This window comes from Xiphias gladius, chromosome 3 (genome assembly GCF_016859285.1).
Source record: "Xiphias gladius isolate SHS-SW01 ecotype Sanya breed wild chromosome 3, ASM1685928v1, whole genome shotgun sequence".
Lineage (NCBI taxonomy): Eukaryota > Metazoa > Chordata > Actinopteri > Istiophoriformes > Xiphiidae > Xiphias > Xiphias gladius.
Genome location: NC_053402.1, coordinates 5,318,365 through 5,334,030, shown reverse-complemented (window position 1 = coordinate 5,334,030; position 15,666 = coordinate 5,318,365). Strand labels below are relative to the sequence as shown.

At 39.0% G+C, this 15,666-nt stretch overlaps 1 protein-coding gene across 1 annotated transcript in view; it reads right to left on the bottom strand.

Annotated features, from left to right (window-relative positions):
* The window catches only part of smg1 (SMG1 nonsense mediated mRNA decay associated PI3K related kinase), a 73,788-nt gene that overhangs the window by 46,412 nt on the left and 11,710 nt on the right, over positions 1–15,666 (bottom strand). Inside the window, exons 5-18 of the mRNA XM_040116438.1 lie at positions 14,669–14,727; positions 14,046–14,259; positions 13,629–13,754; positions 13,461–13,533; positions 12,859–12,956; positions 12,302–12,475; positions 10,118–10,339; positions 9,597–9,698; positions 8,930–9,220; positions 5,181–5,311; positions 1,124–1,285; positions 564–682; positions 326–413; positions 28–129 (exon numbers count right to left, since the gene is read on the bottom strand). Of these exons, the coding sequence (XP_039972372.1) occupies positions 28–129; positions 326–413; positions 564–682; positions 1,124–1,285; positions 5,181–5,311; positions 8,930–9,220; positions 9,597–9,698; positions 10,118–10,339; positions 12,302–12,475; positions 12,859–12,956; positions 13,461–13,533; positions 13,629–13,754; positions 14,046–14,259; positions 14,669–14,727 (1,961 nt within the window). The remainder of the gene's footprint in view (positions 1–27; positions 130–325; positions 414–563; positions 683–1,123; positions 1,286–5,180; positions 5,312–8,929; positions 9,221–9,596; positions 9,699–10,117; positions 10,340–12,301; positions 12,476–12,858; positions 12,957–13,460; positions 13,534–13,628; positions 13,755–14,045; positions 14,260–14,668; positions 14,728–15,666) is intronic.

The following is a 15,666-nucleotide window of genomic DNA, read 5'->3' as shown; positions in this document are numbered from 1 at the left end:
TGCCCCCAGGGGTACATTAAGACTTACCTCAAAGCCACATCGAGGGGGATTGTCCTGAGCAGCTTGCCATACGCCTGCCTCACCCTCACTGCTGAGTGGACCAATTGCACTCTGCACACATCCATACACCTAATGGACACCCCCCAAAAACAACACACAAACACAAGCGCACACACACACCTTGAGCGTTACAAAGCAGGCATCTGTTATCTTAGTTTTATCCCAGCAAAGTACAGAAAAAGCAAGAACACACGACTAATTTACAGATCAAATTTTAAATAAAGTCTGAGAGCAGTTTAAGCTTGTGTGTGTGTATGATGTTCACCTCTGCAGCAGCTCAGTTGACAGAGATGAGGAGAGGACCTGTAAACTGTGGCAGGTCTGAAGGCAGATACTTTGATCTTCATTTAGAGCTATCCAGGAGAAAAAAAAGGGGGAAAAGCATTCAGCACTCTGATAAATAAATGATATATTTGAAAATAACAATTAAAATGGCCTGTCAGCCTGTGGAAAACACTAGGTGAAAAATTCTTTGTTGGAAATGATGGACATGTTGGGCTCACCGTTAGCCAGCAGGCCCCTGCAGAACTTGTTGAAGGAGGGCAGGGAGAAGAGAGGGCAGTAGGTGTCTGACTTCTTCATCAGCGCAGAGATTTCCTGAGCCCAGGTCAGGAGCAGCCTCCTAACTCACCAACATAAAAGTATCATATCAATTGTATCCAGTAACCTTTGTATCTTGCTAAAATGTAGTTTTGTTAAATACATTTTGTCATACATTCATTTGTCATGTCCCTTTTTTCATGCTCATGGACAATTAATTTTCAGTTATTTTTAATTTATTTTTCCTGCAAAATGGATTAAGACCAAATACATAAATTAAGTGGTATATATAGCTTTTTGTGAAGGCCTACACGTGAAAAACAGGTTTGCAAGAATTAAAAAAATAGTGTTAATGGTGCCATGTATGCATGTACCAACTCAAGACAACTAATGTAACCGGCTATCAGTAACATTATTTTTTTTTTTATTGCAAATAACTTGGTTTCCGTGTTTGACACATTTTGTGCATCATAGAAAAACATCTTATTTAATTGTGTGTGTCAAAGACAGGGAGAGAAAGAACCTGGCTTCGGGGTAGAGGTGCTCCTTCACCAGCAGAGCTCCCAGAAGGCTTAGCAGTGTGCTGAAATGTTTCTTAGTTGCTGTGGTCACGGTACTGATGACAGCGCCATCAAACAGGGAGGGTGAAGATGATGACAGGCTGGATGAGATGAAATGATCATGTCTGGACGAATACAGAAATCAAAGAAGCAGTTAAGAAGAGTAACCACAGCGCACAAAAACAGCTTTAACATGTTACTGTTATTCAGAGCATTTACTTAAATCTTGTCTTTGAATGTGACCAATTAAAACCATGGAGAAACTCTGACAACATGTCATACAGGAAAAAGTGTCTGGTTTCTTGATGACTTCCTCAGGGAATACATATAAACCATACAGGGAAGAAATATTTTTGAAGCCACCACGACAGCCTATGTGGATTTTACTAAACAGCGCTATGAGAATGGGTTGCTTCAAAAATGACTCATTTGAACTAACATAGGGGTTAAAGAAACACTCCACAGAATGCAGGATTTAGTCTTTCACAAGTGCCCCAACTTTATGGAAGTGCAATACTAAAACACTTGACTACCCCTGTAAAGCCCCTTTCAGACATGCACTCCTTTACATGAATCTGATGGCAATTTAACACATTGATCGCGTCTGAAAAAAGCATCATGGTAACTTTTATATAAAAGTCACAATGGTAGTCTTACAAGGATAGCACTGTAATATTTCCATAAAACTTTCAATTTGGCTTAAGTCTGTGGAAAAATTACAGTTTATTAAACTTTAAACTGATGTTCTTTATGAATAAAACATTAAGATTGAGATAATACATTTATTACGGTAATCAGAAAGCAGAACAAGACACACATCTCTGTCTGTCTCTCTGCCAAATATCTTGCAAGAATGCAGCCCATTCCATGAATCCCGTCATGTCTGAATAAATCTCTTAGGAACATTAACATAGAAGAAACTAGTGTCTGAATGAAGACAAGCCATCACTTTAACAGACAGATGAAGCGAGAATTATTATTGTATTTTATATGTTGATGCTGTTGGCATTTTTCCACACTTTGCTAACAGTACTAGCTATGATGGCGCTGTCAAAAGGTGGGTAGTAACAAGTTACATGTGCTTAAGTAACTTTTCAGAGTAACCTGTACTTGTTGGAGTAGTTTTGATGCAGTATACTTTTTACTTGTACTTGAATAGATTTTTAGAGAAAAATCATTACTTTTACTACATTTGGATCCATTCATTGCAGTACTATTATTATTTATTATTTATTATTTTATGTATTCATGCACATTACGTCTAAGATGAGACAAAGCATTTTTGGCCTTACTTACTATTTTCCACTGTCTCAGTATGGCTTTCAAACAAGGCTAGCAGCTACTACTAACAAAACAGTGACAGACCACTGTTACTTTATATGGACACGAGTGATATAACATTGGTCTTCCTCAGGTAAAAGTGAAGAAGTGACCCCACCTCTATTTAATAGGCAATTTATGATGAAACATCATTATCTCCAATTGAGCTTAAATGAGTCTTCTGATATTAGACATTATCAGAAACTAATTTGGCCACTTGTGTAATCCTATCATTTTCATTTGATAGGAGAGACCTGGAGGTGGTGCACTCACATCTGATCTGTGGATATCTGTGAGTGAGAATCTGTGGGAAGTGGGAATTTGGACAATTATACTACAATGATCAATGTTTAAGGACACTAACATGTTAACACTCTTTGTATTTACTTTCTGACATAACAGATATGGTCTATGGATATCTGATATGTTCATTTTTTTTCTAAATCTTAATACAGGAGACAACAAGCAAAGAAAATAATTTTTAAAAAAATGTCTTAACTTATTGTTGTACTTAATAGAGCTTGATATTAATGTAATATTCAGATGGAAATTCTTTTTTGATTACACTTGAATCTTGATACAGACTGGGAATATGTATAAGTATCACAATATCTACTCAAGAGATGATGTAACATTTCATCACAAACTTTCCATGCTTAGAGTTGTATGTTCACTTCTTTACCTTTACTTTAAGGAGACCACCTGTGGTGGAATTGATGTCAGACATTCCCACATCAAATAAAGGAGTGGGTAAAGAGTAGTGTGCCTGTATTTTTTTTTATTTTACTTATTAAGTTACACACTACTAGTGCTGGGTGATATCTAAATAAATAGTATTGCAATATTTTTTGGCAATCGCAATACACAATTTATGTCTCAATATTTTTAAATCTCTTGTTGTTGTTTCTATTGGAACAGTTTTAAACTTGCATGCAAAAAGGGGGAAAATCACAACCAAGTTAAATTTATCAAAACAGTATGTATTCAAACCACGGTATTGCACACATAGGCTCCCTACCACAACTGCACAGATAAACGGACATCTTTCTGCAGACAAAAGAATACTAGTGCTGTTCAGACAGAGTTTAGGTATGTTTGATATACAAGTGTTATGAATTCTTTTAAACGAGCACGAGAAGTTCGAGCCTCCTTTATTTAGCACACCAAGAATGGCAGAATCATTTGTTTGAAGTTATTTCATTATTTTGAGTGAAATATGTTGAGACATGGATAGATTTTTTATTTTTTTTTTACAGCAAAATATTAGACTTGTTTATAATCACTGGATCTGCCTAGTGCTGAAAAAAAAAAAAAAAAGGCAAATTAACTGATTTTTCAAACAAAAAAAATTAACTTGACTTGTGTCATGATTGATTTTTGGTCATTTTTAGGTAAAAGTACTTAGTATTTCTAGGACTGCAACTAACTTTTATGCACTAGCCCTGGCAATGTCAGTCAGTCCACCACTCTGATCTAGACTGAAATATCTCAAGAACTATTCGATGGATTGCCATGAAATTTACTACATCTCTCTCTTATGTTATGCTCAGGATAAATTTTAATAATTGTGGTGAATCCTCTGACCTTTAATCTAGTGCCATCATGATGTCAAACTACTATTACTCAACAGTACTTTGTGTTTGGTGCTAATTAGGAAATGCGAGCATGCTAACACACTAAAGTAAGACAGTAAACATGGTTACATTTCAGCTGCTGTACATCGGCATGTTTGTAGTGTCATTGTTATCATATTAACAAGGAAACCTCTATGCCTAAGTCAGACTCACAGAGCTTGATAAATCATGTATTCCATTATCAAAACTGTTGCCCGTTGTGTCAATTGCTTTGGCGTTTTATTTGATGTGGGTGGAGATGAGAACATGCAGACTTTCAGGCATTCTTCATTTTGTAGTGGGAGGCATTTCAAATGATGAAACAAATTTGTGTTACTACTTTTGTGGCAATGGTTTTGCTGCATATTTTGCAGATAACTGTTCAACATATTCCTTGCAATACACAAACCCCTGCCAGACGATGGATCCAGTGCCATTTCTTCTCGGAACCAATTGGTTTTCCTCCATCTTCTATTACCGTTTCTAAACTCAACACACATAAAACTCGCTTTGGTGGTTCACTTCTTTCTTTCTAGGTTCTGTCCATGTTCCCTCCAGATACAAAAACACACGCCTCACATATATTTGTCCCACACACTTGCCCAGGAGAATGGTGTGGATGGGCATTGGGATGGGATTTTTCTTGTTATAAACTGTTGATGTGCTCCTGCCCATGTTCTCTCTCTCTCTCCCTCCATCTCCCTCTCTACCTTATGTGAATTGTACGATGTGTATTAATAATATTCTTAATCTCATAGAACCAGAAGCCTTTTGCAAGGAAGAATAGGAGAATATCCCCCCAAATAAGAATTAGAAGACTAGCTTGAAGACTAGCTGTGATACTTGCGAAAGGGGTTGTTACTAAGTACTGTCCCCAAACATTCGTTCCGGCCCCTTTCCTTTTTCTATTACTTTGAAACTGTAAAAGATGGAAATAAAATAATATTCTTGCTTAAAACATGAAAGAAATGTGTCATTTATAACTTTGTGCCTTTTGGAAATAATTTAATCTTTTACTTAGCTATTCACAGTAACACAAATTTTGACCAGGGGTGCCCAAACTTTTTCATGCCACTGTGTGTATTACCTGGTGCAATGGGAGTACAGGGTGTAGAGCACAGCATATTGGATGGCAGGGTAGTAGACGGCTAACTCAGCGTGGACCAGCATCAGATTGTGACTGAGAAGAGCGAAGACTGTGGGGGACAATGCCCACATCTAAAACAGATATAACACATTTCAACATGAAAACGCATGGCCACATGAAACAGCAGTTCATCTTCTGTCAGTTCAAACATGAAAAACATCCTGATGCTAATTCACTTTTAAAGCTTTTCACTAACCATGTGATGTGAAGCAGCTGTTGTTTCCCTTTAGGCTTAGTGACAGATACACAGCTACTAAACAGCAACGTTCTTGTTTCTTAAAAACATGTCTCCATTAAGGTGGTGAAATTTTTGATGAGAATATTATTTATTTACCCATTTTTCCTTCACATTGCGCTACCTTGGGCCTGTTTGGAAACCCATATCTTTCAGCCGTGAAAGGGTTAATAGTTGATAAGATGATGGGGTTTGCGAACAGATGATTACTAATATTTGAGTGAACAGTTATCTCTAAGGTAAGCACAACATTCAACTGTGTTGTTTCTGTGCTATGGGAAACCACCTGCATCATGTCCACACCACAGGCTCTGAACAAAGCTGCTCAGAACAGGTTACAGCACAGGTATCCCAAGTATATGGAAAGTGTCATGTGCATGTTACGATTTCACCTACAAAGCCAATTCATTCTCGACTCTCCCTGGGTTTCAGGGCTCAGGACTCTCACTGGCTGTTTCAGTGTTTGTATTTCAGGAAGTGTAAAGGATTATACCTGTGGTTGTTTGTAGCTTGCTATAGGCTGGTTTGTGCAGTATGCATTTGGTGATTGCAGTTTAATTCTGATAGGAATTCCACAAGCATTCAAATGTGTTTGTGCATCAGCACCTGTAAGTGTGGCATAATGGCTTCAGATTCAAAGATTTCACGATAGGAATTGAGATGACAACCTTCACACAGCTTAGAGAGCTCAAAAAGGAGGAGTTCATTGCTATTGCAGACTCTACTACCACCTTTTAAATTAAAATTCAGTGGAAATATATTCTGAATTGTTTGAGAAAATAGCCATTTAAAGTAAAGGGCCTAAAGACGTTCCAGAATCGTGATCTTAAGAGACTACATGGGGACTCATATCTGGATTTGTAAAGGAAACAGGCAGTAGGACTAGACCGGATGAAAAATATTACTCTGTAGAGTGCCTTGAGGTAATGTATGTTTTCATTATGCACTATAAAAATGAAAATGAGTGAAACTGAATTCCTGCCATGCCTTACACTTACAAAAAACTTAAAGATCTTGTTTTACTGGAACAATTTAAGGTTGGAGATGGTTGCAGTGCCACACAAGATCAAAATCATTGTGATTGACAAGTAGCTGGTTTGGATTTTTAAAGCTGGATAAAGAGCAGAGTAATGCAGGCTGTAAAATATGCAGCGACCTGTGCCAACGAAGACAAGAAAAACACCAAACCTTTTCCATCATGTGAAAAGTTAACATAACCATACTCCTGAGTAAACAGGAAGACAAAGTCCTCCATCTAAAACTGCAACATTAGCACCAGACCTGGCAAATGACACCTTTTGTAGTATCGTTAGCTCAAACCCCAGCAGCAGTCGCTCCTGTCTGCCTTTTCAGTCATTACTGAGTCTTTGACAGGAACCAGACCAGTCGCTGTTTGTCACTTTATAAGTCACATTTTTCTAATTTATATGTTTTTTATTATGTGACTTCAAGTACCAGTGTACAGTAGCCAATATGTGTAGCATAACATGTAGAACATTGTGTGTGATGTTTATTTCAAAGCATTGTTGCTGTTGCTTTGTTGAGGCGCAACTTTAAAATGATGTTGGTTATGGGGAGTATCGAGTTATTGATTCAAGAATAAATGACAGTTTAGAACCATAACAAACCTTTATTTGATTTATGTAGGATTCAGTCCTAGACTGAATGTAACCCTTGAGCTTGAAATTAAAAGGTTCCCTGTGCAGTTTTCTTGTAAACAAACTAGTTATATTTACATTGAGTGTCACTCACCAAAACACTGTGTGAATACCTGAGGTCAAACAATCACATGTGTTTCCTTGCTCATTAATGGTATTTACTATGTATATTGTGATAATTATCAATATCAAGCAATATAAAAATATATATTGTTATATTTTTGGTCATATCGTCCATTTATATTATTTGCATTTGAACATTTGATAGGATGTAACACCACTTTTTTCTTCTCTTTTTTACCTTTTATCAGGCTGCAAGCAACAAGTATTAACTTGACACTGATTTGATTTACAGTCAGTGTCAAAACATCTTCATTTTCTGCACTTGACAATGTGGAACTAAATTCTCCTTATCGGATTTCTCGGATGTACCTCATCTACACACAGCAGAATGTGTTACAGCAGAATTTTATTTTCGTTTCATCCAATTATCAATTATTTCATCCCTATTCAAATATTTACTGTTTATAAATATTAGATTGTTGTTGATTTCCCCTGTTAATTATTCGGAATGTTCTTGCAGAATAACATACCACTGAATAAACTAAGGATTTAAAAAAAAAAAAAAAAAAAAAAATCAGATTTACAATATGGCTCTTAAAAGTGATTTTTACACTTGGCTATAAGTAGGAGGAAGTCACTTGATAAATGTGTCTTCAGCTCACACTCAGCAAAGAACTTCACACTTAAGTTGGTACTTGAAGTTTAGAAGTTTAATCCAGGTCAAAACTATTTTGTCCAGCACCCCAGTACTGAAAGCTCCCAACTTTAGCTCACCACTTGCTCTTGCTGTGGATACATGTGATGTAGGGATCAGAGCTGTGCTCTTCTAGTTGGGTGAGCAATGTAGCAAAAGACCAGTTGCATACAATTCTAAGAAGCTTAAAAAACAGGCATATTTATCCATTGAGCAGGAGGCGTTATTCTTGTGAAGCATTTTGAGGTTTATGTTGCCAGTGGTGACAAAATACTGTCTTACTCAGACCACAAGCTGTTGGTTTTCCTGCCTGCTGTCGTAGCTGTACAACACTAAGGTCAAACACATTTCAGGCAAGAACAATGTCGCAGCCGATGCCCTATCCAGGGACAGAGAGAATCTTAGCTTAATATTTAGCTTGAGATCCTAGTTAATTTTAGATGTTTGTTCCTAAAAAAGAAAAAAAAAGAAGAAACTGTGATTAGTCAGATAGCTTTTTTTTTCTTCTTTTTTTTGTGATGTTTTTCTTTTTTTGTATTGGATTGGTTGCCATTTTCCATTTTTGTTGAGACCATGATGGACAATGCAATGTGACAATGCATCTCTGGAATGTTTTGGTTTAGCTTCTGCCTGAATCTCTTTATTAACTTAAATGAACTGAAATCAAAACAAGGTCAGTGCACAGTTACAAAAATGAGAGGAAGACCAAAGTGTACAGGAGAAAGGCTGGCCCAGCCATGCAGTCGAGTCAACGACACTGCAGGTAATAAGTAAAGAGACAGCAGAAAGATAACCAAGTTCATGAGAGAAAATACTGCCACATAGAACTGTGGCAGAATGCAGGCCTTATGTATGCAGCAGGTAAGGCCTGCATTCTTTTCTTGAGAGGCAACCGAGGCATTTAGATATATTGTGGCCTGTTAGTAGCTGGTACAACCATAGCACTTAGTGGTAAAAGAAATAATTTTACCAGTACCAGTAGGGTATTATTCAGAGTGCTATTTATTGATCAGCAGTATAGAAAAGCATAGTGGCTCACCCCAATGAGAGAGTTCTTGGTGTTGCCAATGGTGGTCAGGGTGCTAAGGTTGAAGATGAGGGTGAACTGGGCCTTCTCCAGCGGTAGGGTTAGGGAAGCAAATGCAGGGTGCTTGATGGTGGTGCATGGGCTGTCAGGCACCGGGGCCCTACCAATGGGCTCCAGGGTTGACGTCAGGCTGGACAGGGAACATGCCATCTCACCCAATACCATTTTATAAGCTGCCTCCAGTGTTGGAATGTTTTTCAGGCTCAGCAACGCCTGGTAAACACCGTGAACAGCTGACATCACCTGTAGAGTGCAAGAACACACACGTATACACAAATATAAACACTTCTGAAGACATATTGTTTTATTTTCATTTAACCTAACTTAAACTCAACCACTGCCAAGAGCAACAGTCACCCTGATTGGCTCAATGCTCTTATGGCTGAATGGGAGCAAATCCCTGCAGCCAGAGTCAAAGATCTGGTGGGAAGTCTTTCAAGGGGAGTGGAAGTTGTTATATCAGCATATTAATACTCTTGATTTTTGGAAACACCTCTGAGACTACCAGATATGGCTGGAAGGTTTGGGTACCCACAGACTTATGGCCCGTTGTCTATTTGAACTTAAAATGTCACCCTGTTATACTTTCACACAAACACAGCAACCCACACTAACACACCTCTTTCTCTCGATGGAAGCGCAGCTTCAGCAGCTGGGAGTCAGGTGCCAATAATTTCTCAACAAAGAACACGGGCAGCTTTGTGTTAATCTGGTCCACAATCTGAAAGCAAATGCAGAGTCAACAATGACTTCAACAAAATGTTAAAGTAAAATGTCTGAAAGAGCAGTAAAGCTGGTCAAGTACATTACTGGACTTCTCTGTCTAGAGAGGCTCTCTGAAATTTGTAAGGGTTTGCAGGAAATCTTAGAAAAGTGTACAAGGATGTTTTCTTGGACATGAATATAGGTAAAATGCCTTCACACCAACATATCTGAAGTTACAGGCATACACTTGGACAATGAAGACTTAAGGTCCATTACATTAGGTACATCATGCTTACAGTGTGTAACAGAACTGTAACCAGGTTTGTTTCGGCTGCTCCACTAATATATGACAGAAATAAGCACTGTATTTCGGATCAGTGGTTTGTGGATTGAAGTGAAACAAACAGCCAGTGTCATCAAACTCAGTTACTGTACCAGAGTAATAAGGCTGAGCACTGCCATATTGTAGTCTGTGCCACAGGCCTGGCAGCAGTCCAGCTGGTCCAGGCCATAAGCTAGGACAGCCTCCATCAGCTGACCACAGGGCTCCACACTGGCCAGCAACACACCCACACACTCATTCCCTGCCGTAAGAACTGCCTCAGAGAACTGGACCTGCTTCGCCGTGGTCACACAGGCCAGAACCCGATTCAGTACCTTAGGAAACAGAGAAAAGCGAGAAAAAAAATTATTCTAACACCATAAAAGCTCTGGTGTGGCATTTAAAGTCACTGATTGTAATGTACTTAATTTTATTAGGACATAATTCACATACTATCAATGTCCAAGTGGCAGTAAGGTAGATTTTAACTGCCCCTTGCCCCACATTGGTCCACTCATGTAATCACTGTTTTCTCATCTGATCATTTTACAGCAGCAAATGTTGCAAATAAACAAATCAATACATGCAAAAAAAACAGAAAAGTTCATTAACTTTGTTGCACTTTGGAAGACATGTCAATAAGCCTTATTATATCTGCTACAAGTCTGTTAACCAATGGAATAGCAAGTGATTGGGAGTAGAGATTCACAAATATGGCCTATAACTATATTTGTTGTGGCTGACACCACTAAGATAGCTGATTATTTTAATCTTACAAATGAAAAACTGTAAAGATGAAAATAAATATAGGTTTTTAGATTGACAAGTTTATTTTTTTAAGCAATATCAATGTTCAGTGTGCCTTCACGATCACTATAATAAAGAATATATTAATTGTAATTTTTCCATAAACTTGTTCGTAGTTTTTTTTAAATAATTAGACTAAATTATAATCAGACCATATCTTCTTAGCATATATAGGCTACAAAAAACAATAAAAATAACTTTAAATACTTTTGAATTAATTAATGGTTACCTAAAGCCCTTGGACTCCACCCTTTACACAGGCTGAAAGCTTTTTACAATTAATTGAATCACATCCCTGTGGCTTATCCTCCCCTCTGTCCTCCTCCCTTTGCTGCCGATGTAAAGACACTGCTGTGAAGGTTCCAATGATAGAGAAGAGAGGTTGGTTGATTTCAGCCTTTAAGTCTTCAAGAATTAAAATAATTTTAAGATTCATGGCTAATTAGATTAAACATACCAGCTGCAGAATAAGAGGGGGCAGTGAGGTAAGTTACTGCAGGCAGAGTGGTCAAAGACGTTGCATTTGATTGCACTTTGGACAACTAGCATTGTCATTGTAAATTTGAAACATAAACTAGTCAGTTTCATTCCCTCTGTTATGTCATCTGCTCTGAAGTCATTCTGCTCTCTGTTTGGTGAGTGTGTAGTCCAGCCCTGGTCTCATGGAAACAGGCACTGACAACACACAGCAGAGGAGCGAAAGCCGGTGGGGGGGGGTCATCATCATTGAGAACTGGGTTTTGAGTTGTGTCCCTAGTCCGCTGCAATTCTCTGCATTATTAAATGTGATAATCATCTGAAATTCCATTATTGGACTGCAACTAATTTAATTTTCTCACTTATTGGCCAATAACATATCCTTAAACAATACGTTATGCACTTGGGAAGTAATATTTCTGATTCCAAACTCAACTCAGGGCTCTGACTGTAGATACAGTCATCTCAAAGTATTATGTCAAAACGTCTTTTAATTTCCTAATTTAGAGGATAGATCCAGATATTTTTCAAGTATTTTGTGATACAACATCTATGGTCATCTTCCACAGTCAATTGAGACTGAGTTTCCTGGAATTGTTTTCTTGCTGAGCTGAAGAGGAGGTACTCTAACACAAAGGAATTTAACAAGGCTGTAACTTTGGAAGATTCGCTCTTTATTTGTCTTACTCAGCCTCATATTAGCTTCAGCTGAACTTCAGAACGCATTTTCCACAAAGTATGTGGTTTTTGTGTCTCAGTTTGTAGTCACATTAGAAAGTGATCCCTCATTCAGTGTAAATGTGTGTCAGTACTGGATCAAAAACTTAAAAAAAAAAAAAAAAAAATTTATTTTATGGATAACCATGTCTTCCCAACACATCTCTGCAATGACATATTTTTATACTGCTTTCCTCCTTTTCCTAATTGAGTCAAGTAGATCTACTATTTAGTGTATTTTTAATAGTATTAACACTGCTCAACCCTCAGTCAGGTTCTCCTAGTGTGGCTCTTACATCGGTGACATAGACTTCAGTTATGGGTGGTCCTCTGAAGGGACTGAATCGCTCCCCGATGCTGCGGACCACTGTACTGAAAACTCTCAGCAGGGCTGCTAGCTTGGGCAGCGATACTGAGGGAGGGGGGATGTCTTCATCCTGCACCTCGCCTGACACCACATGGCTCAGATCCTAAACAGAGGACAGACTCAGTCAAGTCTTTGACAAAAGCACTCATCAGTTCTATGTGGCAGTATTTACTGTCACATTTTTATTTTTATGAGAAGAGAATATAGTTTTAACAAAATTTTTTTAAGATCTTCAAGTGTTTACAGTCTTAATGACAAATCAGGACTTGCTCCCCTCTGGAAATAATAAAAACTGCGTATTTCCTTGGTTCTTCTCAATATAAATATACAATTTGTTGTCCCACCCTGTGAAATAAAATACACTTTTGATACACCTGTAAATAAAGCTTCATGATACTTGATGAGTCTAACTGGTATTAGAGCATGGCTGAAGAGAAGTTCAGTGTGGCCTTGGCAGCATGCTTTAAGACTCTGGACTAACTTTACCTCTGCATATGCCTCCATATCCTCCAAGAACTGCCCAAGCAGGGTGGTGGAGAAGGTCAAGTCTGCCACCCAGAACTGCTCCAGACTCTGTAACCAGCCTACACTCAGACAGGAAGAGCAGAGTAGCAGATCAAAAGCACTGCACTGTCGTTATGCTCTAACACCTTCTCTACACAAGCAGCGTAATGAATGTAGAATGTACATAGCAGCAGGATGCGTTCAAGCATAGTTCTGCCGTGTAGGTCACCTGTATATTGGCAGCACTTACAGCCCAAAAAACAACCACTAGTTATGGGTAAAAGTCTATTTTCTCCTAAAACAGGAGAAAATAGACTTGAAGCATAAAACCAGACAGCTTGGTCAGACGCACATCAGACAGATAACTGAAAAACATGACAGAAATGCCTCGTGCCAATAAATGCAACATTTAATGTAATCAATTAATCCAGCCGCAGACAGAAATAAACAAGAAGTTTGCCAAATTTCATGGCAGGGAAAATGTATGTGGTAAACACAAATGTCAATATGAATTACAAGTTTGCAATCAGAACACCTGACACAAATTTGAAAATCTTTGAGTGCCAATAAGAAATCCAACTGACCTGAGACTTGCTGAGTGAGTGACTGCTTCTGTGTGTGGTCAATGTGCCAGCCCACCAAGATGTCCACTGTGTCCTGTGGAAGCAGCAACATCATTGCCTAATTACATGTCCTTTGACCTGTGTGCTCCAAACATATGCAACAATACCAATCACTGCTGAAACACTCACCCTGAAGTTGGTGCTGAAGACATGTGGGTAGCAGCGGGCCACTTGAAGAATACACTTTACACTTTGACAAAGCAGCTCTGGTGTGTCCACATTCTCCAGGATGGACTGCAGGTTGCTCATCACCAGCTGAAACACACAACACACTCAGTTCAGAAAACCATCCACCTACCAGGCACTTACCTGGCAACAGACAGTACACAGTTTCCTTCCTAATTCTGTATTAGCATAATGGGTTTTAGGGAATTGTGCTGGTGCTATTAATCTGGTAAAATTCAATAAGAGAGGCTTGGAGAATTACAAATCTAACTTGGAAGCTGATCCTAAATGGACTGCGTTCTCAGAACCTAACCTTATGAAGAACCTGGAAACAAAGCCAGATTTGTACAGAAATCAACCGAAGCCCCTGCGTATGGTTACCTGCATGACGTGAGAAAAGGCCTTCCTCTCTCCAGCAGCCTCCAATGCACGCTGCGCTGCTACCAGGTACAACAGCTTCACCTCATCACGACCGCTTGAAGTGAACTTGAGAAAAAGCCACTTGAAGATGCGCTCTGCCTCGTAGCTGAGAACTGTGCAGAGGAGACCCAGGCAGGCCGCCGCATCCTGACGCAACTCCCACAACAGCTTGCTGCTACACAAATGAACAACACCAGCAAGGAGACCAAATTAGAGAGCAGAGCAAAAAAATCATGAACAGGACAGCGCTTCTATTAAATCATTTTTTCATGAACAAATGTTTCAGGTAGACGGTCTGAAAAATTCACTCTGCTGACCAAGCCCCAGTTCTGACAGAAGGACAGAAAATTGACCCAACAATACCTGCCTCCTAGACAAAAAGGCCAGCAGGTCTACATTTCTTAGGTAGTTTTTTGAATTGATGTGATTTCCATTTTTACTGCCCTGGACTGTTGACCCAGCTGGACTCCCTGACGTGTTTTCCACCAGTACTGACAACACCTTCTTCCAGTATGTCTAGTATGACATTGAGTGTAGCACAAGTCAAGAGTCCAATAAACCTGGAGCACACAGCTTCCTCTTACCTCTCATTCAAAATGTCATTCACGGTGCTGAGGATAGTGTCCAACTGTTTGACCAGGGTCTGTGTGAGAGAAAATAATACACAGTGATGTGTTTGTCAGTACTTTGATTATATTTCACCACATTTCATTTAAAAGGAGTAAACATGTTGACTTTCACCTTTATGAGATTTAAAGGTGTTCATATCCATACTGTATGAGCATTGTAGGACAATTTATACACTATATAAAATGCAGCAGTAGTGATACTGTTGGCTGCAGGTCTGAGGCCCTGTTCAGACTTGGCATTAACATGTGTGTCAAGTGATCCAATCACAAGTGGACAGCTCTAATTACAGGTGTGAATGCACCCAAGACGCATTGAGGACGCATCCGAGAGCCAATTCCCCAGACCAAATTCCAAGGTGTTCTGGGCCGAAAATAGACACATTCTTTTAGAAGTGTGAACGCACATGTGTCCTGGGCCATATTGAAGGGCTGCCCACTCAACTGACATCCTCCGTGTAAGCGGATGTACGTACTCATTCGCAAACAAATACAAGTCGTACAGATCATGTAAGCTGGCTTTGACCACAACACTGGCTATTGTGACTCTATACTAACTTTGCACTCACCTCCTCAGTTGTAGAGAGTCAGGGAAACAAGGACTTACGCAAAGCAACGTATGTTGGGGCAACCTGCGCAAGCCTTCTACAGCTTCCCAAATAAACATGATTTTTACATTAATCACTTGTCTCAGTCTGACCCAAGGTAAACATAGAAGGTAACAGTTTCACTGAAAAGTCGGCCTAACACATGTAAGTAAACCGGTGTACACAGATTAAAATGCAGGGAGATTAGGTCAGTCGGCAAGGTGGCAGGGTTCTAAATTGCTACTTTCTGTGTTTACATTGGGTCAGACTTATAGTGTTTCAAATAATTGATGAAAAATCATGTTTATTCAGGAAGCTGTTGGAGGCTCGCCAAGCTTGTCCTAAATTTCTATAGCGCATGATCCATAG